This window comes from Sceloporus occidentalis, unplaced genomic scaffold (genome assembly GCF_023333645.1).
Source record: "Sceloporus occidentalis isolate IW3139 unplaced genomic scaffold, rSceOcc1.0.p SCAF_112, whole genome shotgun sequence".
Taxonomy (NCBI): Eukaryota; Metazoa; Chordata; class Lepidosauria; order Squamata; family Phrynosomatidae; genus Sceloporus; species Sceloporus occidentalis.
Window position 1 is genome coordinate 1,776,867 of NW_028317092.1, and position 27,234 is coordinate 1,804,100.

At 37.1% G+C, this 27,234-nt stretch overlaps 1 protein-coding gene across 3 annotated transcripts in view; it reads left to right on the plus strand.

Moving 5' to 3' along the window:
* Positions 1-27,234, plus strand: part of LOC149282570 (gamma-aminobutyric acid receptor subunit beta-2-like) — a 169,883-nt gene that overhangs the window by 100,193 nt on the left and 42,456 nt on the right. For all 3 annotated transcript variants that reach the window (XM_089498038.1, XM_089498039.1, XM_089498040.1), the window contains exon 5: positions 12,117-12,199. In XM_089498038.1, the coding sequence (XP_089354164.1) occupies positions 12,117-12,199 (83 nt within the window). The remainder of the gene's footprint in view (positions 1-12,116; positions 12,200-27,234) is intronic.

A 27,234-nucleotide genomic window follows, 5' to 3' on the forward strand; every position in this document is an offset into this window, starting at 1 on the left:
CGGGTGTTATCTTCTCCCGATCTACCCGAAATAAAACCCGTTTGGTCCGGATGGATAAGATCTGGTATAACTAATTTAAGTCTCTGAGCTAATATTTTGGAGAAAATTTTTACATCTACATTTATTAGGGAGATTGGTCTATAGTTTGTCACTATTGCTGTATCTTTCCCTGATTTTGGTATTGGGGTTATTATAGCTTCCAACATTTCAGTTGGAAATTTACCTGTTTCTCCTATTTCGTCAAAAAGTCGTTTAAAAATCTGTAATAGCTCAGTGCTCAGGATTTTATAAAATAATGATGAGAATCCATCCGGGCCTGGTGCTTTCCCTACTTTCAAACTATTGATAGCTTCCTCTATTTCTGTAATGGAAAATGTTTGGTTTAATTTACTCAGTTGCACTGTTGTTAATTGAGGGAGTTCTAATTTCTTCAAGTAGGAAAATATTTGTGCATCTGTTTTATTAAGCTCTTCCAAATTGTACAGTGATTCGTAATAACTTTTGAAAGCATCACCAATTTGGGACGGGGACAGACAAGTTTTATCTTTAAAACGTATTTGTTTAATCCTATAGTTCTGATTTTGAGCTTTAAGTTTATTTGTTAAATCTCGAGAGATTCGGTTGTTACTACAATACCATTTCTGTTTCAAACGGGACATAATTTCCTCTGTTTTAATTTGTAGTTTAGTTATTATTTCTGCTTTAATTGAGTTTATTTCTTCCAGTTTATCTTCATTGGGATTGATCTTATTATTTCTCTCCGCTTTTGCTAATGCGATATGCAAGTCTGCCAAGTTTTTACCCCTAGATTTTTTGATCCACGATGCTTTTTTGATTAGATGTCCTCTCAAAAAGCATTTCATTGTGCACCATAAAGTGGTCACTGAGGTTTCTCCTGTATCATTGGTATCTAAAAATAGCTTCGTTAAGGAACGTAGTTCTTTTTTATTTTCTTCTGATTTTATTAATTGCTCATTCAAACGCCATCTAAATCTCTTATTATAATTTGGATTGTCCACGATTTGCATATAGACTGGTGCATGGTCAGACCATGTAATACTACCTATCAGAGAGGAGGAGCATCTCTCCAGTGTTAGTCCTGACATAAAGAAAGTATCTATACGGGAATAAGATTTATGAGGTACAGAATAGAAAGTATAATCAAGTTCGTCTGGGTGCATGGTTCGCCAAACGTCATATATATTGTGCTTAGATAAGGAAGCTGAAAACATTTCAGCTTTCTTATTTAATCTTTTATCGTATGTTTCTGTTTTCTTTAATGATTTCCTGTCTAGATTAAAATCTTGAATACAGTTTAGATCTCCCCCTATTATTACTAAACCTTTTTCGATTTTTTCCAGAGTTTCCATTGAGTCATTGATAAATTTAACTGAAAAATCTGAGGGAGCATAGATAGACATCAGTGTATAAAAATTATCATTAATTTTACAAATTAAAATTAAACGTCTACCTTCTTTATCTGAGTCATGTGTAATATATTCAAATTTAACTCTGTGGGATATTATGATTGCGACTCCTCTTTTCTTTTTCTCTGTCATAGAGGCAGTAAAAATATAGGGGTATTTTCGGTATTTCCATCTTAGTGTTTGTTGCTTTTGCCAATGGGTTTCTTGTACAAATGCGATATCTATGTTTTCATTTAACAAGGAATCATAAAGAAAAGATCTTTTATACGGCGAGTTCAACCCCTGAGCATTAATTGTTACTAGTTTAAGGGTCATAAGTTTAATTAATAAAAAATTATTATAATGTGAAGACTCATAATCATCGCCAGTCCGACACTCCTCCATTTTAAGACCTTTTTAGTTTCAAGAGAGAGACCATAGAGCTTAACACTAATCAGAACATAAACACTAACTTGAAATACAAAAACATACATTAAAACATTCATACCATCTCCAAATTTTAGGAGGGGGTGCTTTACCTTCCTCCATTTATGGAGAAAAAATCCCTGATCCATCTGGGATTAATTAGAGGGATATATGGGGCTACATGGTGAAGGAAAGAAAAAAAAAAAAATAAAAAAAAAAAAATAAAAAAAAAAAAAAAAATTAAAAAAAATATAAAAAATAAAAAATAAAAATTAAATAGACCGTATATCAGCTGTGTTGTGTGCCTTCTTAATTATTCATATCTTTTATATTTAAATAATCCTCTTTACAAGAAACTATAAGGAAAGATATCATAATAATGTGTATGTAATGTGTAATTAGAAAAAAAAATAAAAGAAATAAATACTGTTTTACTTATAGCGCATATCAGCTGTGTTATGTGCCTTCTTAATTAATCATGTGTTTTACGTTCAAATATTCTTCCTTATAAATAGATAAATAAACAAAAAGAAGAGAAAAAGTAATAATTATACTAAAAATTAGAATTGTATTCTTTACTAGTGAGTAGAAAGAAATTTCTCTATAGTGTATAAATTTCAATATCTCAACTGTGTTGTGTAAATTCTTATTTTATCATAAAAATACAGTTTTACTTGAGCCGTATATCAGCTGTGTTGTGTGTCTTCTTAATTATTCATATCTTTTACACTTAAGTAATCTTCTTTACAAGAAATTATAACAAAGTATCATTTAAATGTGTATGTAGTGTGTGTTTAGACATAGAGAAAGAGAAAAAAAAAAAAACAAAAAAAAAACAAAAAAAAAAACAAACTTGTGACTTGTAACGTATAACAGCTGTGTTATGTGCCTTTTTAATTAATACTAAAAATTTAAATATTATTCTGTACCAGTGAAAAAAAAGGGAATTTCTCTATAGTGCGTAATTTCAATATCTCAACTGTGTTGTATATATTCATATTTTATCATATGTTTAAAGAGAAAAAAAAAAAAAAAAAAAAAAAAAAAAAAAATTTTTAAGAGGTTCTATAGTGCGGTATCTGAGGTTCATTGCATTAGGCCCCAGGAAATTAGTTTAACTTTAAGCTGTTCAGGGTCATGACAAATATATATCTTTCCATTATAAGTAACCCGAATTTTAGTCGGGAAACCCCAGGTATATTTAATATTGTTTTCTCTTAAGCATACTGTAAAGTCCGCAAATTTCTTCCTATTAGTCCTTGTAGCCATGGAAAGGTCAGGATAAAAAGTTAGTGATACAAATTTCTTGTTTTTTTGAGGATTTTCCCTCCACTCCTTTATTAGGTGATCTTTAACCCACAGGCTGGAGAAACTAACTATAGTGTCTCTGTCTTGGTCTTTATAAATAGGATTAGATGGTTTTGAAATTCTATAAATCTTATCAATTGGTGTTGCTCCAAGAGTTTTAGTATCTATATATGTAGCCAAGAGTTCTTTAATGTATTGGTCCAAGTTTGTATTTGCTTCTGGAATCCCTCTGATTCTTAAATTTTTCCTTCTAGAGTTATCTTCAATATCCGCTAATTTATACACCATTTTGTTAATTTCCAATTTATTTTCTTCATTTTGTGCTTTTAATTCTTTGATAGTCTGTTGGAGGGTAGAAATTTCCTGAGATTGAAAAGCTAATATTGACTTTATAGAGGAAATTTCCTCCTTATATTCTTTCAGGTTTCTATCCAAGTCAGATTTAATTTTGTCATATAGAGTCTCTAAAGCCGTAGATAAATCTTTTGGAGAAATGTAGGACCGTTGAGTTTGTATTGGTTCTTCTACAGAGTGCTCTGATATTGATTTTTCAGGTGATTCAGAGAGACTCAATTGGCTGCGAGGAGAGTAGAAAGTACTTATGGATTGTGGTTTTCTAGATTTATTAGTATTTTTGTTTTTCTCTCCTTTATCAATTTTATCTATTTTCTCGAACTTATCCATTTTAGGAGGCATAATTAATTAGGTGATGTTTTCTATGTAAAGACTTCAATACATTCAGGTATATCTGAAAAGATTTCTTTTAAAAAAAAAAAAAAAAAAAAAAAAAAAAAAAAAAAAAAAAATATGAATCAGTCAAATACGAAGTTAATTTCCAACAACTCGTCAGTTAACTTATTGGCTCAGGTGACAAATCTCTCAAGGTAACAAGGTTCAAAACGAGCATTAAAAAAAAAAAAAAAAAAAAGGGGTCAATACAGTCAGTGTAAAAGCCAATGTAAACCAATTAAATCTGGTCCTACCAGTTTCGTAGATTCAAAATTTCAAATAATGCAGTTTCTTCTTGGCATTGAAAACAGTACTGGGCTCCAGACAACAAAAAAAAAAAAACAGCTCCGGAATTCCTTCAGGCCTAACGTGTTACAGGCCGCATTTAAAGAGGCATTGAAGAGGTATTATGTCTCCTCCGATGCTTATTTATTTAACAGAGCCCGCTTATCGGCAATTCTTCAGGTTAATCCAGCCTACTCCCAGACCTCAGAACTTGTCAGTCATCCGGTGCACATCCTGCCAGATAGTTAAATATAGACACTGGCGGTATAGCGGTAGCAGTGGTGGTGATGGTTTAACAGTGGCGGTCTCTCCGCCTTTCAGATCACTCAGCCGCTCTACAGACCTCTTATGGTGGTCCAAGCATGCTTCGCCGCCGCACAGCAGGAGAGCCGGATAGCCGCACTATCGTGCAACCGCCGAGCCTTCTCGCCGCACAGCCGGGCAGCTACACAGCTACACAGCCTCCGGAGACCCGTATTTCGATCGACCCCTGCTCCCGTCTCACACACGCCGCCCCAGGAACGCCCCCATCACACGCGCATGCGTCACTACGCCGTCATCACGTCCACCCAGAGTTGATATATTTCATGATGTCATAACCCATCTCACAAATTGTTATAATCTCCTCTAAGCTTAAACTAGGCAGAAGAATGCCCCATATATTTAAAATTATTTTTCAAAAGAAAAATTCAATTAATGTCTATTTATTTTTGTCTATATTTTATTACATATACTAGGTACACTAAAATGCTATACTAAATATCAGACGTGCATGTTTCTTAACCCCTTAATGACAAAGCCCGTACATGTACTGGCTCAAAATGCATTGTTTTCAATGGGTTTATGGACCGCCCATTGTCCTTAAGGGGTTAATGCTTCCCCATGACCATTCACGTAATTCCTTTCTATATTTTAAAATAGTAAAAACTCGTATTTGTGTGGATAGTTAGGAACACTGGATAACTATTCTTTCAGGCTGAATTCTTCCATTTGCGAGCGGCAGCACACCGTAGGGTTTCTAGCAGTTATCCAATGCCAGTGGATAATACCCTCCGCATTTAATTGCTGAATCGATCCATGAAAGAAGTTAGAGACTTTAAAACACTTTTAAAGCACAAGTGTAAATGAACACTCAAGAAGTTGACTAGAGGAATTCATTTCTAAAAGGATATGCATTCATGAAATAGACAACTTAAAATGAAATTGTTAGAGAAAATAGCACCTGCTACAGTTTTATAATAGATTCAGTTTCATGTTAGCATTTTTAATGGAGGTTTACATACTGCATGCTGAATAATGGAACATTCATCAATGAAAATGATGTGCTGTTAATCACTGTTCATTCCATAATTGAGCTGGTTAGATTTAAGTATTTAACCGGAGATGCAGGTTATTGTTGGTTATGACTTGGTTACAAACAGGAAGCATGATAATTGTTAATATGTGTGCTTTTAATGTATTATTATATGTTTATTACTGTTATTTTTTAAATGACTTTTTATAAAAAAATGCATTTAAAATAATGAATATACATAGGGAATACCAGATTAAAAAAGAGAAAGCAAAAAAGTTAATTATCCAGGTGAATTCCTTAGGATTTGCATACATAATATCCAAAAAGTCTGAGAATTAATGTTTACTCTACAAATCAGCTTAAATACAAAATAGATCAGTCCTTACAGACACTGAGAAAAGAAAAATGAAAAATATATAATTATTAAATATGAATATATAATTTGTTTATTTTACAAAATCCTGTTTATCAAAACCACCATTTATATAACGTTATATTCTTTAGATTTCCATCTGTTCGCATTGAATCATTTTGCATAAACCTGAAATTTGACCAGGGTTGATATTTGAGATTTAGAGACTATGTCGATATGAAGTGCGTTAAAATGCATGTGCACGAGCGTATAACAAAACAATATGGTGCAGAATATGAAAATGTATTTTTTCATCCATATTTTATAGTTATTTGCTTATAAGATATCATAAATACATTTATGTAATGATGTTTTGTTTAGTTGTATCTACAACTGGAGGCCTAGCTTTGTCATTGCAATACCATTTTCTCACAAAATGTCTTTATGTTGTATAACAATATATAACCTTTTGGATCCTATACTCTTAGTTGTACCTAAAATACAAACAAATAAGGTGTCAGTAATTTTCTGATGGGTAAAACTAATCGTAACATTTAATATATGCTTTGACATGTTAAAGCTACAGAAGAATGATTGCTTTGTTTTGTAGGTTTGGTTTTTATACCATAATCTAACCTTTTTTATTTCCTCAAAAGAAACCGAAATAAAATACAATGAAATACAATTAAATTGTACATGTACGTAAAGCACTTGTCTTATTTATAGCAGATGTCTATAGACATTGATGTATAAAAATGTTTTTAGTTATGTATAGTTCATTAAATATCCAAATGTGATTGTTCTTATTTTGTGTGAAGTAACAACACGTTTAATATAGTTTAAGCTACATATAGCCAGATTTGAAACCACATCAAGGCACTTTTCCAGAAACCACAAATGCTTCCTGTTTATTCTTTTTGTAGTGTAAAAAAAATGGTTTCTGTAATAATTCTAATCCTGTTTTATATTATACTGTTGTATGATATGCAGATGTACGATCATAATAGGTATCTTCTTTTAGCCACAAAATGAATGGAAAGTCCAAGCTTTATTTAAATACTTTAATGTTCTTTAAGTTACTTGTGAATTTCTGGCAGCATTTACCTATAGAGCTGTTAAGTAGAACATTATGTGACTGTGTCGCTAAAAAGACTGGAAGTCAGATGTCTAAAACAGTGAAGTTTTACTAGAACAGACTGGATAACCATAAAATGTAACTATAATAATTGTATACAATCGGGACTGAATGTCCTACTGAATGTCTAAACAGTGGCGTCGGCAGGGGGGGGGCCAGAGGGGGCCATGGCCCCCCCCTACATCATGCTGTGCCCCCCGGTGTGCCCCCCCAATTGAAACGCCGGCTTTTTTTTTTTTTTAATAGACCCGGAGGAGAGAGTGAGAGGCGCCGAGCGGTTGCTGAGGAATAAGTTCTCAGCAACCGTTCGGCGCCTCTCACTCTTCTCCGCGACCGCGAGGCCTCTTCCTGGTTCGCAGTGCCGGCATTTCAAGCCGAGCGCCATATCGTCATATCCGGCGCCCAGCAGTGAAGCCGGCAGAACCAGGGATACAGAGACCTCGCGATCTCACCGCTGGACAAGCCCAAGGTAAGTGAACTTCAAAGGGGGGGTTAGAAAGTTAGGAGGGGGTTAGAGAGTCAGAAGAGGTAGATAGGAAGTGAGAAGGGGTAGATAAGGATAGATTGGGAGGGAGAGGGGGGTAGATGGGATAGATTGGGAGGGAGAGGGGGGTAGATGGGATAGATTGGGAGGGAGAGGGGATAGATTGGGAGGGAGAGGGGATAGATTGGGAGGGAGAGGGGGGTAGATGGGATAGATTGGGAGGGAGAGGGGGTAGATTGGGAGGGAGATGGGGGTGGATGGGATACATTGGGAGGGAGAGGGGATAGTTAGGATTGATTGGGAGGGAGAGGGGGTAGATAGGATAGATTGGGAGGGAGAGGGGGGTACATAGGATAGATTAGTAGGGAGAGGGGGGTACATAGGATAGATTGGGAGGCAGATGTGGTAGATAGAGAGGCAGTTGTGGTAGATAGGATAGATTGGGAGGGAGAGGGGGTAGATAGGATAGATTGGGAGGGAGAGGTCTTTATGGGACAAAAACGGCGTACGTTCAGCTGTTTGGGGACAAAGTTGACATAATGTGTAACTTAGGTGCTGGTCAGGTTCTATGTGGGCAGTATGGACACCAGCGTTGGCTTTGGGGTGTGTGACCAGTGATCTATGCCTGTAATTTAGGGGGTTTTATCTATACCTTTAATGCAGAGTTTATATGTAATTTCCAATTGATTTATATCTGCAAAGCTGGGTTTTGTGTCATTCTGTTCATCTGTATCGGCTATATTTCCATACATTATTAATGTTTACCTGCAAATATAGGATTTGCATGTCTTATTCAGTTGATCAATACCTGGAGTGCTGTTTCCATGTGTTGATTATTTGATCTAAACCTTCAGTGCTGAGCGTACATGTGATTTCCAGTTGATATATACCTGCAATGCTGGGTTTGTGTGTTCTGTTGGTTTATACCTGCAATGCTATGTTTCCATACATTATTTATGTATACCTGCAAATACAAGGTTTTTTTTAATCTCATTCAGTTGCATGTGCTGTTTCCATGTGTTGTTTGTTTGATCTATACCTGAACTACAGGGTGTAAGTAAAAGAGCGCTATGGTTTAGTGAATGAGGGGACAAAGGGACTCTGGGGATGATTACAGGGGAGAGGACTTCTCAATGTCACGGTGCAGTCAGAAGGAGGGAACACTGCACTGACTCTCACTGTCTTCCCCTGATCTGCAGTCAGTGTGGCAAATATATTGGCAGCAGGGTCTAATATTAATATATATTGGCAGCAGGGGCTAATATTAATATATATCGGAAGCTGGGACTAATGTTTATATATATCGGCTGCAGGGCCTATTATCAATAAATATTGGCTGCAGGGGCTAATATTTATATATATTGGCTGCAGGGACTAATAATATATATCGGCAGTAGGGGCTAATATTAATATATGTTGGCAGCAGGGTATAATTTCTATGTATATCGGCAGCAGGGTATAATATAAGTATGTATCCGCAGCAGGGGCTAATATTAATATATATCCGCAGCAGGGGTTAATATTAATATATATCTGCAGCAGGGTCTAATATTTCTATATATCTGCAGCAGGGTCTAATATTTATATATATTGTCAGCAGGGGCTAATATTAAATAATGAAAAATAACTGTCACTTTAGCTGTTATTTTGAAATCATATTTTAATCACAGTCTTTACTTCAAAGAGATAAGTGCATATTATGTAGTTAAAAATGCACGTCTAACGTGTGTATGTATATATATATATATATATATATATATATATATAGTGTATATGTACCGTTTTATAATTGGCCCCCCTACTTTGGTCCCTGGCCCCCCATGTGCCCCCCCTAAATATGAAACCTGGAGACGCCACTGTGTCTAAAGTCACAATGATTTAACTATGAAGTTGTGAGTGGATGCTTAAGCTACAATGCAGCAAAAATGCATTATGGTGAATATATTATATAAGACTGATTTTTTTTTTTTTTAACAAATAAGTCAAGTTAATTATATTTGGTCTTTGGTGCACTTTATCTTCCACATTAAGAACACATCTTCAAATCAATGCTTACATGAAATCAGTAGACAAGTATTGTGGTGTCTTGTGGCGCTTATGCTTTAAATTTCCAAAGTATGAGCACAAGTCTTAACTTATGTCAATGGCTTGTTTTTTCCAAGTATGATAGTTTTATTCCTTGACATATCCACATAATACATTGATGTATGTGCTATATATACATTCACAATCTAAGTACCATCTGGCTTATACATATTAACACTGTTATTCCCTAAATAGCACATATATTATGCGGATTTAACATGAAAATGTTTCATATACATAAGACATTTTATTTAAACAGCTCAGGGAAACTTTGACCACATGTTATTTAGAATAGCAACTTTTACGAATATACTTGCAAGCCTAACACTAGACAGTGAAAAACCAGAGACATTTATAATATGTACATATGCACAACATGAATGGACATGGCTACCAGATCATATGCAAAATCCATAGGAGGATTATTTAGGCAGTAAGGAGATTATAAAAATCAACTGGCATGTTTCTTAACCATGCATACAATCTAAATTTTTTAATCTTTAGAGTTATAAGAACTGCATTATGTGTCTCATGATGGACCTTGGGATGACAAGTAGCGTAAACGAAAGGTCTAATGTCTTCAATATATGTGTGTATGTATGATATACAAAACGAGAGCAATAAGGAAACTTGGCATTATGTTGAAGATATAATTATTGCTTTGTAATGTAGAGTATTGATAGTAACTACCGTATTTGCTTGATTATAAGACAAGGTTTTTTTCAGAGCAAATGCTCTCGTTTTATAATCTGGGTCGTTTTATAATTAGACCTCAAATAGGTCTGACTATGAGACGACTAAGATCCAGATCCCCCGCAGCTGCAGGGGACCTGGATCCTCCTGTCTCCCCCCCTGCCCCACTTACCGGTGCTTCTGAGTCCCCGGTGTGCAGCCGGGGCAGCGTGTAGATGTCTACGCGATTCGCGTAAACAATTTACGCTGCAGCCGGAAGGAGATGTGGCTAGCAGCGGGGGTTGTCTGCGTCCATCGCGCAGACCTTCCCCGGCTGTCAGAGATCAGAGTTCCCCGCGGGGGTTAGCAGCAGATCAGAGTTCCCTGTGATCTCTGACAGTCGGGAAAGGTCTGCGCGATGGACGCAGACAACCCCCACTGCTAGCCACACCTCCTTCCGGCTGCAGCGTAAGTTTTCTACGCGAATCACGTTGACATCTACATGCTGCCCCGGCTGCATGACAGGGGAGTCAGAAGCACCGGTAAGTTTGGGGGGGGCAGGGGAGTGTTAAATGGGGGGCATAAGGCATTTCTGGAAGCAAAGTGTTCTATGAAATGCCTTTTAACCCCCTTAATGCCACTCTGCCTCCTGAAATGCCTTAAACCTCCCTATATGCCACTCTGCCCCATAATATGCCTTTTAACCCCCTTAATGCCAGAGTGGCATATAGGGGTATAAGGAATTTCTGGAGGCAGAGTGGCACATAGGGGGTCAAAAGGCATATCATGGGGCACAGTGGCATATAGGGTTAAAAGGCATATCATGGGGCACAGTGGCATATAGGGGGTATAAGGCATTTCTGGGGCAAATGTGCATAACTGGGGGGGGCAGGTTGGAAAATATAAGGAAATAAAACCAAAATATTTTTCTCAATCATAGCTTTTATTAAAAAAAATAGTTTACATGAATTAACATTTACTGGTAAAACTTTTTTCCTATAGGGTCGTCTTATATTAAGGCTTTTTCTTTTTTTCCTAAATTAATATTCAGATTTGGGGGGGTCGTCTTAAAATCAGGGTTGTCTTATAATCGAGCAAATACGGTAATAGGTAGTCCTTGGTATTTAATGCCTTAATAAGGTTGTACGTAGTCGTACCACAAAAAAACACATTGTAAACTGAACAACATGGCAATTTCTCATACAGGCACAGCTAATGTTCTTTTATCAATATGCAGCATTGCCCTGTATCAGAGCAAAATTGTAGGGTCTGCATAGAACTGTTGGAAAGGGTTAACGTATTCAATCAGTACTGTTGATAGTTTATTGTGACTATTTACACCTCTTGTCAGCTAGTCACTTATGGACTTTGTACTCAAATCATGCAGTTATAGTGCTTTTTGTCTAATTGTCTTCTATTGTACATATTATAATGGATGCTTAGAATGGACTACATTTTGCAGTTAAATCTGTAAAAGCATTTTTGTAGGAATTAATTTCATACTTTGTTCCCAGATATTTCTGGAAATCAAATTGAGAAAATATCTCAGACATCTACCCATTAAAATATGGACACATATCTTTTTTTTCTACCCCAGTAAAAATGTTTGATCAGGCATGGTGCAATTAAACCCTTAAGATGCAAATCAATCTGCAATCATACAACAGACATAAATGTTTTTACGTAGAAAAATCTGAAACCATAATTTTAAATTACTAGTCTCTAGATGATGGTAAAGAAAGTTTCAAAGTTGGGTAACAATCCAATTTGGGTACTTATGGAATGACACAGCAAGAATACAATAATTATACTCTTTAATTATTTACAAATGTTTATGTCCCTTTTTTATATTCACCACTATACAGAATTGGAAATATAGAAACAGAACTGCTTAGACTTACTACATAACCATGAATAAATTTGCCTGTCCTTTTTCCTAGGATTACGACGACAGCAGCATGTATGATGGACCTTAGAAGATATCCACTGGATGAACAAAACTGCACATTAGAAATCGAGAGTTGTAAGTAGTAATTTTAGTAATGATAATGTTGTATGTAACGCGTCATAATATTAATATCTGATATAGATGTGTTAATAAGGTAATAATAATAATAATAATAAGAAGCAGAAGTTGTTTTCATTAAGAATGCAATCTGTGAATTCTGCAAATATATTAAATAAAAAATAAATATATATTATTTAAATACATTTAAAGTGTATATTTGGGAGATAAATCATATAAGTTATTCACTGTACTAAAACATGTTCATTATGAGTAACTACAAACTTGGTGCAGGTTATATTAACTACAAAAAAAATTCTTATCTTATGGGATTTATAATATGTTTTAATGCTTACAGTGTGCAGTTACAAAATTGCTATACTTGACTTTAAACGTTAATATGTATATCAAACATATGTATGAAAATTGTTCTTTGAAAATGAAACACCTGCCTTTTTTGTATTCTGTAATTACGAATTATATTTTAAAAATGTACAGATTATTAGGGCTCAGAAATGTATGAGAATATTTTCAATGATTTAAAGTTCATATCATACCTTCTATGAGATGTCTCCAAGACAGGAAATAGAAGGCTTTAGAAATATGAATATAATGTTTACATGTTAAATTAGGATTACAACTCCAGTATGCCAGGGCTGTTTGAATTTTCTTTCTGGGTTGAGATCACGGATGGAACTTTATACATAATTATGTAAAATAATGATCATAATTTAACGCCATGGGCACAATCTATAACAAGTTATTACATAGGCTTTAATGGAAGTGTATTTTTCTCAGTTAGTGAATCTGGGCCAGCATAGCTCTGTTGTATCTCATATTTCTCCATTGCAGTCTTTAGGAGGATCATTATTCCATTACCTATGATAGATTTCTCTTGGGCATTGAATTTGGCCCAATTCATTTATGGAAGTATTCTGGATGTTATATAACTCAATATATATATGGATATCCGGATAGTCTGTTCTTGTTTTTCATTTGTAATTTCATGTGTTATGGTTTGATGTGCTTACTTCTCCTAAACTCCTAAAGATCCACAAGCAGACCATACATTTTGTATGTCAGTCTGTAAACACAAATAATGTAATATATTTCAGCCATTTTGATAGAGCTACATGTGCTAAACGTGAAAGTGTACAATCCTTGTTTGTTTATGGCCCTCAAGGTTTAGAATTTGACATACCTGCTCCAGATAATGCTTTTTAATCCACATTCTCATATACTGTATAGCTGGAACTTTATAAATCATGTTTCATCATAAAACTGTGTAAGTACGATTATATCACTATGTTTTCATAGGTTAAGCGTCCAAACATGGTTTGTGACATTTAAAGAAAACAAGTTATAGGCAATACATGTAGCGCCTTTGTGTTATTAGTGTTTCTATAATAATTGGAAAACCATATTGGCTATTTTCTCCTTACGTAATCCTGAAATGCATTAAATATTTTCACCAAAATAGTGTGCTGTAATGTCAAATGCACGCCCATTATTGCGGGACCTAATCACAAGCATAGGCAGAGTAATAAGAGAGAGAGAGAAGTAAGGGAGGGAGAGAGAAGTAGGGGAGGCAGGAGAGAGAGAGAGAGAAGAAGGGGGGAGAGATAGACAGAGGCGAGTGAGGGTAAGAGAGGTAGTAGAAGCAGATAAATAAGGAAGAAGGAGATGCAGATAAGAGAGTAAAGCAAGGTAAGGAGAGATAAGGAAAAGGAAGAGTGGCCTTGGAGAAATGCGGCCAAAAAGCCGCCATATCTGCAATATGGAAACAAGGCCAAGCGACTCAACCATTAATGGAAACACATGAACTGGTGTGCAGAAAAATGGCAGCAGGTTCTCTGGGCGGAAGAGTCACAACTTGAAATATTTGTATTCAGATGGCATTTTGTTCGCCGAAGGACTGAAGAGTGGCGCAAGAATAAGTGTTTGCAGGTTCCTTGCAAGTCGCTTGCAAGTTTGGGGCTGCATTGCTCTCAATTAAGTTAGGGATTTGTCAGAATTAATGGTCTTCTCAATACTGAGAATAACAGGAAGGTGCCTATCTACCGTGCAATAACACCAGGAAGGCAATTGACTGGCCACAAATGTATTCTGCAGCATGACAATGATCCCAAACACATAGCCACAAGAACTATCTTCAGTGTAAAGATGAACAAGGAGTCCTGGAAGTGATGGTATGGCCCTCACAGAGCCCTGGTCTCAACATCATCGAGTCTTTTTAGGATTATATAAAGAGAGTGAAGCAACTAAGGTTGCCAAAATCCACATAAGAACTGTGGTTAGTTCTCCAAGATGTCTGGGACATATGTGCTGAGCTCCTTAAAAAAAATGTGTGCAAGTGTACCTAGAAGAATTGATACTGTTTTGAAGGTGAAGGGAGGCAAGTCTAATTGATTTGATTTAGATTTTTCTTCTGTTCACTCACTTTGCATTTTCTTAAAGCATAAAAATAAATTACAAAATAGAGAGAAAAATCCAGCGCTGTTGGGAATAAAATCGTCATATAGTACTCCTACTGACACTGCCGGAATCCAAATGCGTCAAGACTTTACTGGTAATGATAAACAAGATAGGGACAAACTGCGGGGAGCAAAAGTCTGGCCTAAAACATTTCTAGCCGCATGGCTCTTAATCATAGGCTTGGTCAAGTCTTGCTGCATTTAGATTCCAACAGTGTCGGTTGGATTATTTTATGACGGTCTCATTCCCCACAGCGCAGGACCTTTCTCCCCATTTTTCTACCTTGTATGTTTTTTGGTTTGGACGCGAGATCCCAGGACAGCTGATCGGGTTATCCTGACACTCTGCATTCAGAGCGGTTCATTTTGTCTTATACAGTTTATTACTGTTTCGGTGTACTTTTTCGGTTTTGTTGTTATTTACAATAAAAAGAAACTATCAACATGTCTATTTTTGAAAGCATTCTTACCTCATAGCATTTTTTTACACCTGCCTAAAACTTTTGCACAGTATTTAATATATAGATAATCGTTCATGTCTTTATTGAACACATCCAGTAAACAAAATTCGGAGCAATTGTTTTGATTTTTTAGGCCCTTGTACTGCTGTATTACACAACTTCTACTGAGCTTCAGCTGGCAGATAGCCAACTTTATATTATTCTGTATGATGTCTTGATAAACTCAGTGTCCCCTTGATGAGGGTAAGCTCTCCAGGCCCTCAGACAGCAAAGCAGCCATAAATCATGATGCTCCCTTCATCATACTTCACCATTGCAATGATGTTCTCATGTGAGTATGTGGTGCCGTTTTTACGTCATACAGAACATCTTCTAAAAAATTCAACCTTAGTTTCATCAGTCTATAAAACATTTTCCCACTAGAGTTGTGGAGTGTCAAGGTGTTGTTTGGCAAACTTCTTGGCGAATAGCATTAAATTGGAGGGCAGTGGCTTCCTCTGTGGTGTCCTGACATGGACTCATCGCCTGTTTAATGTTTTGTGTATGGTAGACTCAAGAAAATAGATCATAACTAGTTCCAATGATTCCTTCAAGCCTTTAACTATTACTCTAGCTTTCTTTTTACTTCATTGAGTATTTTCTGTTGTGCCCTTGGAGTCACCTTGCCTGGGTGCCCACATCTAGGAAGAGCCACAGTAATAAATCGTATCCATTTATAAACAATTTGTCTAAATGTGGACTAGTGAATATGTAAACTCTTTGAGATTACTTTGTAGTCCTGTCCAGTTTTATGCAAATCAACAATTCTTGATTGTAGGTCTTGTGAGATTTATTTTTTGTGAGGCATGGTTCATATCAGCGGATGCTTCTTCAGAATAGCAAACTCAAAATGTTTAAGTGTTTTTATGTAAAAGTAGCTCCGATCTCCTTTCTGAATCATTTAGCTCATGGGTGGGATGTAAGAGGGTTGTTGCAGGGCAAAACTGAAATTCAGAAATTGTATGCATTACTTTATTATGCAAATTGTGAAACATTAATATTATTTCTTGCGGAATTTACATACTGTAGACAAACTCAGGCAAAAGTCAGGCAAAACATAAAAAGGAATAGTAAAATATTATTGTTATAACTATTTATTAATCCTGTCAAACCCAAATGGATTTCTGAATTTCTTTGTAGGAATAAAAGATTTATTTGGGTTCACAGTTAATGGGAAATGTTTAGTTCTGTCTTTATCAGATAAATGCTATTTTCCTCTGCGCTAATGCACCAAAGAGGTGAAGAATTACAGAACATTTTGTTAGTAATGGCCTCTTTCTAAATAGTTTATGACTTTTTAGAAGTTTAACAAATGTTTCATATTGTGTCTTGCTTGTTCTCTGCACATAAATATTAGCTTCTTTTAGACATTTTTATTTTTTAATATTTTGCTTTATAGTATTATAAAAAGGTTACAAAACAGTCATCAAGCCAAAGGAATGAACTATACTATTCTCATATGCTTGAGCGTTAACATTTGCATACTTTACTATTTTAGTAAAATGCTGAATATGATGATATATTTTTATGCAGAGTATGTTGCAGCATCCCTCTTTTGGAATATTTTTAAATGAGAATACATTGTGTCTATGCTAGTGCTGGGAGCCATGTGTCATTATTATGTCTTTGATAGATAATACAAAATTAATGATTTAACTAGATATTTGTACTGTTTTATTTTTACCAATTCTTTTTAGAAGTCAACTGACCACCAAGGATTCCTCTTGTAACTAGGGGGGGGTGATAAGGCTGCTGTCTTTTTAATATCAATAGTCCATCCTCTGGCATCTGTGCTGATACCTTAGAAAGCAATAAGTTCCTTTAGATGTAACAGTGTTCAGTCCAAGTGATATTTTATTGTATCCATCAGTAACTCCTTCTGACAGAGGGGGGGACCTGCCTCGCTATTACAGTGTGCATGAAGCTTGGTACTGTACATATGCCACATGCTTGTGAGGTCCCCGCTCTTGACATGCCGCCACATACGCACACATTTCAAAGGCCCTATTTACATTCATGTATACATGATTGACGTCCAAGTTAGGTTCACTGAACCCCAACTTTTTTACCCCCCTTTACTCCCTGGAGAAGAGTTTTTTGTCGACACTGCAGAATCTGTGTGTATAAACTTAAGGAAAGAATTGCTTAGTTATTCACCCTGCACACTGTAGGGATTCAGGGATTCAATTTCCCAGTGCTTGTCAGCAATATGTGCAAATTATAAATGGAAAACATGGCTGGTTTAATCACCCTATTACATGAATACAATTTGATTAAATCAGCATGGCAACAATTGTACAAATCAAAAGACACCCTACACATTCCCTTTTTTTTTTTGTGAGACTTTGTCAGCTATATTATGGTAAAATGTTTAAATATCTGTAATTAAAAACACTGTTTGATTAACAGAATATGAGTTTATGTTGGATATTTATTTCTCAATTAAATTATAAAATATTAATTATTACATAAATTCAAACACATGACACAATAGTAAAACATTTTTAAAAATAAATAAATGACCTAATATATTCACCCAATTGGTCCATTCATAATATCCTATGCGAGTATTTTACATTTTTAGCATAATGTTTACACTAACACTAATGCTTTTCCACGCATTTATGCTTACAAATACATACAGTGGATATAAAAGTCTACACACCCCTGTTAAAATGCCAGGTTCTTGTGATGTTAAAGAATGAGACAAAGATAAATCAGTCTTTTTGGGTAGGAGTCTATTAGCATGGCACATCTTGACGTGGCAATATTTGCCCATTCTTCTTTGCAAAAGCGCTCCAAATCTGTCAGATTGCGAGGACATCTACTGTGCACAGCCCTCTTCAGGTCACCCCACAAATGTTCAGTTGGATTCAGGTCTGGGCTCTGGCTGGGCCATTCCAAAACAATCTTCTTCTGGTGAAGCCATGCTTTTGTGGATTTGGATGTGTACTTTGGGTCATTGTCGTGCTGAATGGTGAACTTCCTCTACATCTTCCTAACGGATGCCGGAAGGTTTTGCGCCAAAATTTCCTGGTATTTGGAACTGTTCATAATTCCCTCCACCCTGACTAAGGCCCCAGTTCCAGCTGAAGAAAAACAGCCCCAAAGCTGCCACCACCATGCTTCACTGTGGGTATGGTGTTATTTGGGTGATGTGCAGTTTTTCAACCTTGGGTTCATCAGACCATAACACATTTTCCCACGTGCTTTTGGGGGACTTGATGTTTGTTTTTGCAAACTTCAGCCGAGCTTGGATGTTTTTCTTTGTAAGAAAAGGTTTCCCTCTTTCCACCCTACCCCATACCCCATTCATATGAAGAATACGGGAGATTGTTGTCACATGTAGCACACAGCCAGTACTTGCCTGAAGTTCCTGCAGTTCCTTTAATGTTGCAGTAGGCCTCTTGTAGGACTCCCTGACCAGTTTTCTTCTCATCTTTTCATCAATTTTCGAGGAACGCCCAGTTCTTGGTAATGTCTCTGTTGTGCCATATTTTCTCCACTTGATGATGACTGTCTTCACTGTGTTCCATGGTATATCTAATGCTTTGGAAATTTTTTTTGTCACAAGAGTGAGCTGATTGGACAGACGAGGATCAGCTCACTCCTGTTTGACATTTTGGCGGCTGCGCGGCAAAAACGAAGACGATCACGAAGAATCTTAAGAGGGTCTGCACACTTATGCAACCAGGTTATTGTGAGGTTTTTTTGTTTTTTTCCCCCCCTCAAAGATTTCAGTTTTGTTTTGCAATTGAATTGTTAACGTTATAGGTCACATTAAAGGTGGAAAAAGTTCTGACATGATTTATCTTTGTCTCATTCTTTAACATCACAAGAACCTGGCATTTTAACAGGGGTGTGTAGACTTTTTATATCCACTGTACATATTGAATTCCCATTATCTATAATCAATAACCTGTATTATTATAAACAAATCCAATATCGAGATATATTTGCTTGCATTCAATCAATAAAATATAAATGGACACATATTAACTCATTCATTCTCTCATTTATTCACACAATTCATCCACACATTAATTTATTCTCTCACTCATTCTCACTCTTTATTTATTTCAATATTCTTACTACCCCCTTCTCACTATATATTCCCCCTTTCTCACTATCTACCCCCTCTCCACCTTCTCACTATCTACCCCTATCTCCCTTTCTACTATATACCCTCTCTCCCCGTTCTCACTATCTACCCCCTCTCCCCTTCTCACTATCTATCCCCTCTCACTATCTACCCCTCACCCCTTCTCACTATCGACCCCCTCTTCCCCCTTCTCATTATTGACCCCCTCTTCCCCCTTTTCACTATCAACCCCCCTCTTCCCCCTTCTCACTATGTGCTCCCTCACCCCTTCTCACTATCAACCCCCTCTTCCCCTTCTCACTATCGACCCCCTCTTGCCCCTTCTCACTATTGACCCCCTCTTCCCCTTCTCACTATCGACCCCCCTCTTCCACCTTCTCACTATGTGCTCCCTCACCCCTTCTCACTATCTACCCCTCTTCCTCCTTCTCACTATCTTCCCCCTCTCCCCACTTTTCATTATCAACCCCCCCCTTTGTTGTTCACTTACCTTGCTGAAGTCCTGTGGTGGGAGAGCAAGGCCTTTGTCTTGTTGCTCTGCCGCTGCTTTACTGCTGAGCGCCGGGATTTTCCATCATATTCCGGTTCTAAGCATGAAGCGCACTATACAGATCTCATTGGCACACTAAATACTGTGGTTTATATACTAAATAGTCAGTTGTGGCATTTATTAACATTTTATTTTTATTATGCAATGGGATAGAATATTTTATTTCATCACAACAGGCTAGTAAGTGTGTTCAGTTACATACATTTTGATGAATAGAAAGAACATTTAGTTTGTCCTTCTACCAAACTAGTTTAATGTAGAGTTACGCATAGTGTATAGCTTGGTTCAGAGCTGTATTTACTATCTTAGCTGCGCCATGGGTTAGAACTCATTGGCCACCTCCTCTTCCACAGCGCAAAACGAAAATTAAATATGGGGCCGAAACAGCAAAGTACACTATAGTGTTCGTGGTGGTTGGAAAGATCAATGATCTGCCTTTTAACCATCTTATTGAGCAGTGATACTACAAGGAGCCTGACCGCTCAAAGGAGCTACTGCCCCTCAACCTGCCGCCCTAGGTCTGGTTAGCCTAGGCCAGTATTAGCTGATGGCTTGGTTGCTATGTCAACATAAACCGGCTGAAACACAAACTAATTTTGTAATTTGGAAGACCATAATAAGATGAGTTAGCAACTCAGTACTCAGTAGAAATATGTTAATCATTGCATTACTATTCCACTCTTCAGTCTAGTTGCAGAAATGTGTTATTGTGGCATGCAATACCAAAAATAAGCTTTATAAAAATGATTACTCTACTTTGTATTGCAGATGTATGGGCAGTTAACATTTTATAACATTTACAAAATGAACCCAGCTGTTGCAAAAACATAGCTGAATCAGATGCTTGGTTGATTTGACCTACACAGTCAACGATCTAGTTTGGCATACTGGTTAGTAATGACATTTATAACACATTGCAAAGACTAAACAGCTGTCCATGATTTGATCTGACTATTGTACCTTTTTCTCTGGCTTTGTTTAAAGGCTGTCTAGTACAGCGGACATTTGGTCTTAAGGGATCCATGCATTATGTGGATATTGAGACAAAAGAGGTGATCATTGCTAACCTTGTTTGTATATACCCAGAATTCATTGCAGTGATGGTAGAACTATGATTTCTCTGGGAAAAGCAAGTCTTCTGGCTTGTGTGGTGGTTGTAGACGAGTGTTTAATAATGTCTGCTGTTACCTAATTCTTAGTTCTCTTTCACCACCATACCTAAATAGACATATATACGTATATGTAAATATCTAAAATTCAACTTAACTTTCATTTTAAATTAAATCTATTACAAATTAGTTTCTTGAAAATAGAAAACAGTTTATTGCAAAAACAAATTAGTAGCACAAATCCCCTCCAGCCCACCTATGTATGTTTTGTTCTTTAACAGATCGGCATTACATACCGCAGCATTTCATGTGTCCAAAGTGGGACCTTTGTTTTGGGTGGTTTGACAAGAGGTGGAGAGTGGTGGGGCTGTTCAGGAAATGAGTTGGGCAGGAGACATGCCCCCAGCCACACCTTAGTAGCCACTTCCCGACACTACCATCACAAGGGGGTCACCTGGGGGGTACAGTTCTTTGCTGTTTGATTTTTCACCTCCCCGGGCCCATGCTACCCAATACCCACAAAAGCAGGACAGTGGGACAGCTACCCAGGATGGCAGGGCTATTGGGAATTGGGTATGGCTTTAGAATATCACCAGTAAAAAACACATGGTGGATTTTGGGTTGTTTCCTTTAATTCCTGCAAATTTCAAGTTTTGGAAATGGATTACATATTTAATTTGATACATTTATTATCTCCTAGGCCCCCCAAACATATTTTGTCAATAGTTACTTGCAAAATAGGCTAGCGTAAAATTCAGATAAAGTTGTTTGCGAAGAACAGCTTGTTAACAATGAAGCACTATTGAGTGTTTTTTTTTTTACGGCTACAATTTGATGGGATTAGTTATGTTAGGCACATTAGCCAGATTTGTTCTGTGAAAAAATAATTTAGATCCAGACTGCTTTTCTCTGCTCATCATATTTCATCAATTTGAAATAGCCACTTCAGTAAATGTGTGGTTATTATGAAAACTTATCAGTTCAGTTCAAATCAGGCATGCAGCACAAACCAATATCGGAATTAAAGTAAGAGGTTAAAAAAAGGGTAGACTACATCAGTGGTTCTCAACCTTCCTAATGCCGCGACCCTTTAATATAGTTCCTCATGTTGTGGTGACCCCCAACCATAAAATTATGTAATTATAGATTGTGAAATATGTTTTCCGATGGTCTTAGGTGACCCCTGTGAAAGGGTCACCAAAGGGGTCGCGACCCACAAGTTGAGAACCGCTGGACTACATCACAGTATATTGAATGCTCTAACTATATTAGAGATATTGTATATTTTCTATGTTATATTTTGTTATTGTACCCATAATCATATCCACTATGACTGGAAATTTCAATATTAACATTTTCAATTGGTACAAAAAATTGTCCAAATCCTATTTTAATTAATCATTTCAGATAAATATCCACTTAAAAATTATACTCTATATATCGCAGAGTACCTTATTTGGATTTAAATTCAAGGGCAGTGCCCTTTCCAAAGAAGATTTTTTATCAGACATCACTCAGTGCTTTGAGCAGACTTTGTAGTTTTGCTGTATTTGTGTGTTTCCGTCTCGTTTCACCCATCTCTATGCCTTCTTATCCCACTTCTCTGTGTTGTATAGTACCTATCTGTGTATCTTTATTTTTCTGGTTTCCCTGTTTAAATTACCCTTTTCTGTGTCTCTTTACGTCTCTTTGGAAACTGCTTCTCTACCTGTCTCACAGGGTTGCACAACATGCCAATATAGTGGAGCTGGAGAGGGTTCAAAGACGGGCAACCAGAGTAATAAGGGGAATGGGAGGACTACAGTACCCAGACAGATTATCAGAATTAGGGTTATTTAGTTTGGAAAAAAGACGGTTTAGGGGGGACTTAATAACTATGTATAAATATATAAGGGGGCAGTACAGAGATCACTCCCAGGACCTATTTATACCCAGGACTGTATCTATAACAAGGGGACATCCTCTACGGCTGGAGGAAAGAAGTTTTCTACACCAGCACAGATGGGGGTTCTTTACAGTAAGAGCGGTGAGATTATGGAACTCTCTGCCAGAGGAAGTGGTAATGGTAAACTCAATAAAAGAGTTCAAAAGGAGCCTGGACGTGTTTCTTGAAAGCAATAATATTACAAGTTATGGATATTAGATTAATAGGGACAGAACGTTGATCCAGGGATTTATTCTGATTGCCATATTTGGAGTCGGGAAGGAATTTTCCCCCTGGTATGGGGCAATTGGCATCTGCTTCATAAGGGTTTTTTGCCTTCCTCTGGATCAACACAGTAGGGACACAATATGTATATAGGTTGAACTTGATGGACTTTGGTCTTTTTTCAACCTTATGAACTATGTTACTATGTTACTATGTAACACAGTATTAAGGGTTTTTTTATAGCTTCACATCACCAAATTCCAAATGGCTATTTCTCACTGCTGAATATAAGTGTGTGATGTAGTAAAGATGCAGCATAGCTTTGTAGGCCGTCCCTAGTGAGGCCCAGGATGACTTGAAACTTGCACCCCCCCCCCCAAATCATATGCTGACACACTCACACCATACATTAACACAAATATTCTAACACCATACAGTAACACATATATTCTAACAGCATACACACACACATCCCCTGAGACACGCTCTGACGCCATACACTAACACATATACTCAAACACCATACAGTAACACACACATGGTAACATCATGAACTAACATGCACACACTCTGAAATGTGCAGTCACTAACGCACATTCTCTAACACCATACAGTAACAGACACACATGCTAACAGCGTACACTTGTGCAGACACATGCTAACATATTTTGCTCACACACATGCTAACAACATACATTAACACTATAAACACCTACAAATATCTCTCATCGCAATTCTCTCTCAGCCCTCATTCCCTTTGCAAGGTACTTAGGTGCAGGACAGTTGAGAGTGCAGGGCCCTCCTGAGCATGGGCCAAAGGTCCTTTGTCCTATGCAAATGATTGCTGTGTATGGGTCCCCATATAAAGGCTGTATCTTTTTTTACTGGTTTGTTTCATCTATGTGTAGAGCTAAATTAGGACAGTGAATACACATTATGAGATATACCACATTGGATGGCTTGCATGAGAAGGCACAATTCAATGTGTGTGTGTGTCAGCTTGTACAGTGGTATAAGAGCTTGTATGTGTGTTGTAGTATATGGTGTTAGCATTAGTGTGTATGTTAGTTTGTGATGTTAGCATGAGAGCATGTTGGCTTATAGTTCTAGAGTGAAGGGGGTAAGCCTTGGAGTAGTATTGCTAGTGAGAAAAGGGAGGGAGATTATGTGTATGCGTTGTGGTGGTAGAGTTAGTTGATATTAGAGTGAGTTTACATGTTAGTATGTGCATATGTTTTCATTATGGGATGGGGTAAGCTCAAGAAATACTGCACTCAGGTGCCACCAGCCTTAGGCTGTGTGTATGGAATCCAGGGATTACCTTTGTTTAGCTCTAAATACATCACTGACACTGAAGAATAAGAATGAGAACGCATAAAAAATCAAGTGCCCTGAGCATCACTGGAATAACAGTTATCATTATTTTACATTGATTATTATGCTGCAATAAAGTAACTTTCTCTCTGTCTCTTTCTCGTTTGAAAGTGTTTACTTTTATTTATTGTACTTTTCATGATGGTCCCATAAAGTAAGCTGTCTAACAAATTATCTCTAAAATAAAATGACACATAAATCATCAAAATGATGAGATAAAGTATGCTTAAGCACACAAAAATACATTTCCTTTTGATGTTTCTAGGTCACTCAAGTATAATTCTGAACTTAATAACTGATTGTAAGAAGCATCATAATCTAACAGCAAGGTGAAATGGTGTAATCAGAATTAAAAATATAAAGGGTGATGCTCCAGACAGGACTGTATTTCACCGTGAAGTGCATTTTGCTAGCATACTGTCTCAGGGAAAATCAATAGGATGAGCTAGTGGTTACATGATACACACATTATGAATTCTGCTTAGCCTTAGGTTAGGTAATGTTTCTCAGATGAAAACGATAGCGTATATACACAAACACAGACACACACATACTGTGTGCCTACATTTGTATATACACTCACTGGCCACTTTATTAGGTACACCTGTTTAATTCCTTGTTCACATAAATAGCTAATCAGCCAATCACATGACAGCAACTCAATGCATTTAGGCAAGTAGACGTGGTAAAGACAACTTGCTGGAGGTCAAACCGAGCATCCGAATGTGGAAGAAATGGGATTTAAGTGACTTTGAATGGGGCATGGTTGTTGATGCCAGACGGGCTGGTCTGAGTATTTCAGAACCTACTGATCTACTGGGATTTTCACACATAACCATCTCTAGGGATTACAGAGAATAGTCCAAAAAAGAGAAAATATCCAGCGAGCTGCAGTTGTATGGATGAAAATGCATTGTTGAGGTCCAAGGTCATTACAACCAAGGTATGCAGAATACCATCTCTGAACGCGCAACATGTCAAACCATGAAGCAGATGGGCTACAGCAGCAGAAGACCACACCGGGTGTCACTCCTGTCAGCTAAGAATAGGAAACTGAGGCTACACAGCTCACCAAAATTGGACAATGGAGGACTGGAATAACATTGTCTGGTCTGATGAGTCTCGATTCCAGCTGTGACATTCAGATGGCAGGGTCAGACTTTGGCGTAAACAACATGAAAGCATGGATCCATCCTGCCTTCTATTAACAGTTCAGACTGGTGGTGGTGGTGTAATGGGGTAGGGGACATTTTCTTGGCACATTTTGGTCCCTTTAGTACCAACTGAGCATTAAATGCAACAGCTTACCTGAGTTTTGTTGCTGACCAGAGTTCCCATCTACTTCCAGTAGGATAATGCACCATGTCACAAAGCTCACATCATCTCAAACTGGTTTCTTGGACATGACAATGAGTTCAATGTACTCCAATGGCCTCCATAGTCACCAGATCTCAATCCAATAGGGCACCTTTGGGATGTGGTGGAGCGGGAGATTCACATCATGGACGTGCAGCCGACAAATCTGCAGCAACTGGGTGATGCCATCATGTCCATATGAACCAAAATCTCTGAGGAATGTTTCCAACACCTTGAAGAAAGTATGCCACGAAGAATAAAGGCAGTTCTGAAGGCAAAATCTCTCTCCGGCTCACAAACACAGTGAGAGGGAGAGAATCACAGACAAAGGCAGGGCTTACAAGCTTTGTCTTTGTCATCTGACTGTATCCTTGCATTTGGCTGGCTGACCAGTTCGGTCATAAAGCGTTCAGCAACAGAAGTACCCCCATAGCAGGCACGTGAGAGCGTTTTTAAACAATGATGTACCAGGTATGTCATGGATCCTGTAGGACCATCTTTTCATGATGTACGTGGTACATTATTTGTTGTGGAGGGGTTAAGGCAGTCTGTAAGCGGTTTACTGAATAAAACCCTACCTCCATGCCCCTAACTTCTAGAACATATTTTTGGCCATACTACTGGAGACCATGGTTATCATGTCATGTTATTCAGAAATGAATAATTCCTTCATGAATGAACACCATGTTATACTCAGGTTATCATTTGAGAAATCCTAAGGTCGTGACTTTAATTTTGATCCACAATATGGGAATTTGCAGTACAAAAGCACAACCCAGTACCTTATTCCCTTTGCCAGGAACCCTTGCTAGTCACATTTAATGGTCCTCTTCTCATGAGTGCTTAGATGCTGATAATTGGGGATTCAGAGCTCACTAGGAAAATTGGAGATAATCAGTCTCATAGTCTCACCCACAGGATAGTTGATTGATCAACACAAAATCTAATGCATAGGCCGATAGCAGCATCAGCAAGAATTAAAAGGGAGCTTTTCATTACAGGTTTTAACATTCATAAATTAGGACCAATTATGGTCTGTGCTTTATGTTTTTAAATCAGTGTAATTGTTCTGGAGGTATTTAGTTTAAATGTTGAATTAAAGGAAGCTAAAATCTATGGCCAAAAGTGACAGAACTGATATTAACAATTTCATGTCCTGAAGTTCACATAAAAAAAATAAAATAAAGCAAAATGACCAGTATACAGAGATCTCATTGTACACTGACAATCTGGAGTATCTTTTACAGATTTTTTACATTTCAGGGATTCTAAACCACATCTTTCATATAACTTTTTTTATTGTTGCTCAGTTAGTATAGCATAATATTTCATATTGAAAGTGTCATTGCAAGCTTCATAAAAAAAGACATTTTTCATTTTGTAGAAATATTCATAAACTTTAAATAAAAGTAAATAGGGAGCCAATATTACTTCTTTAA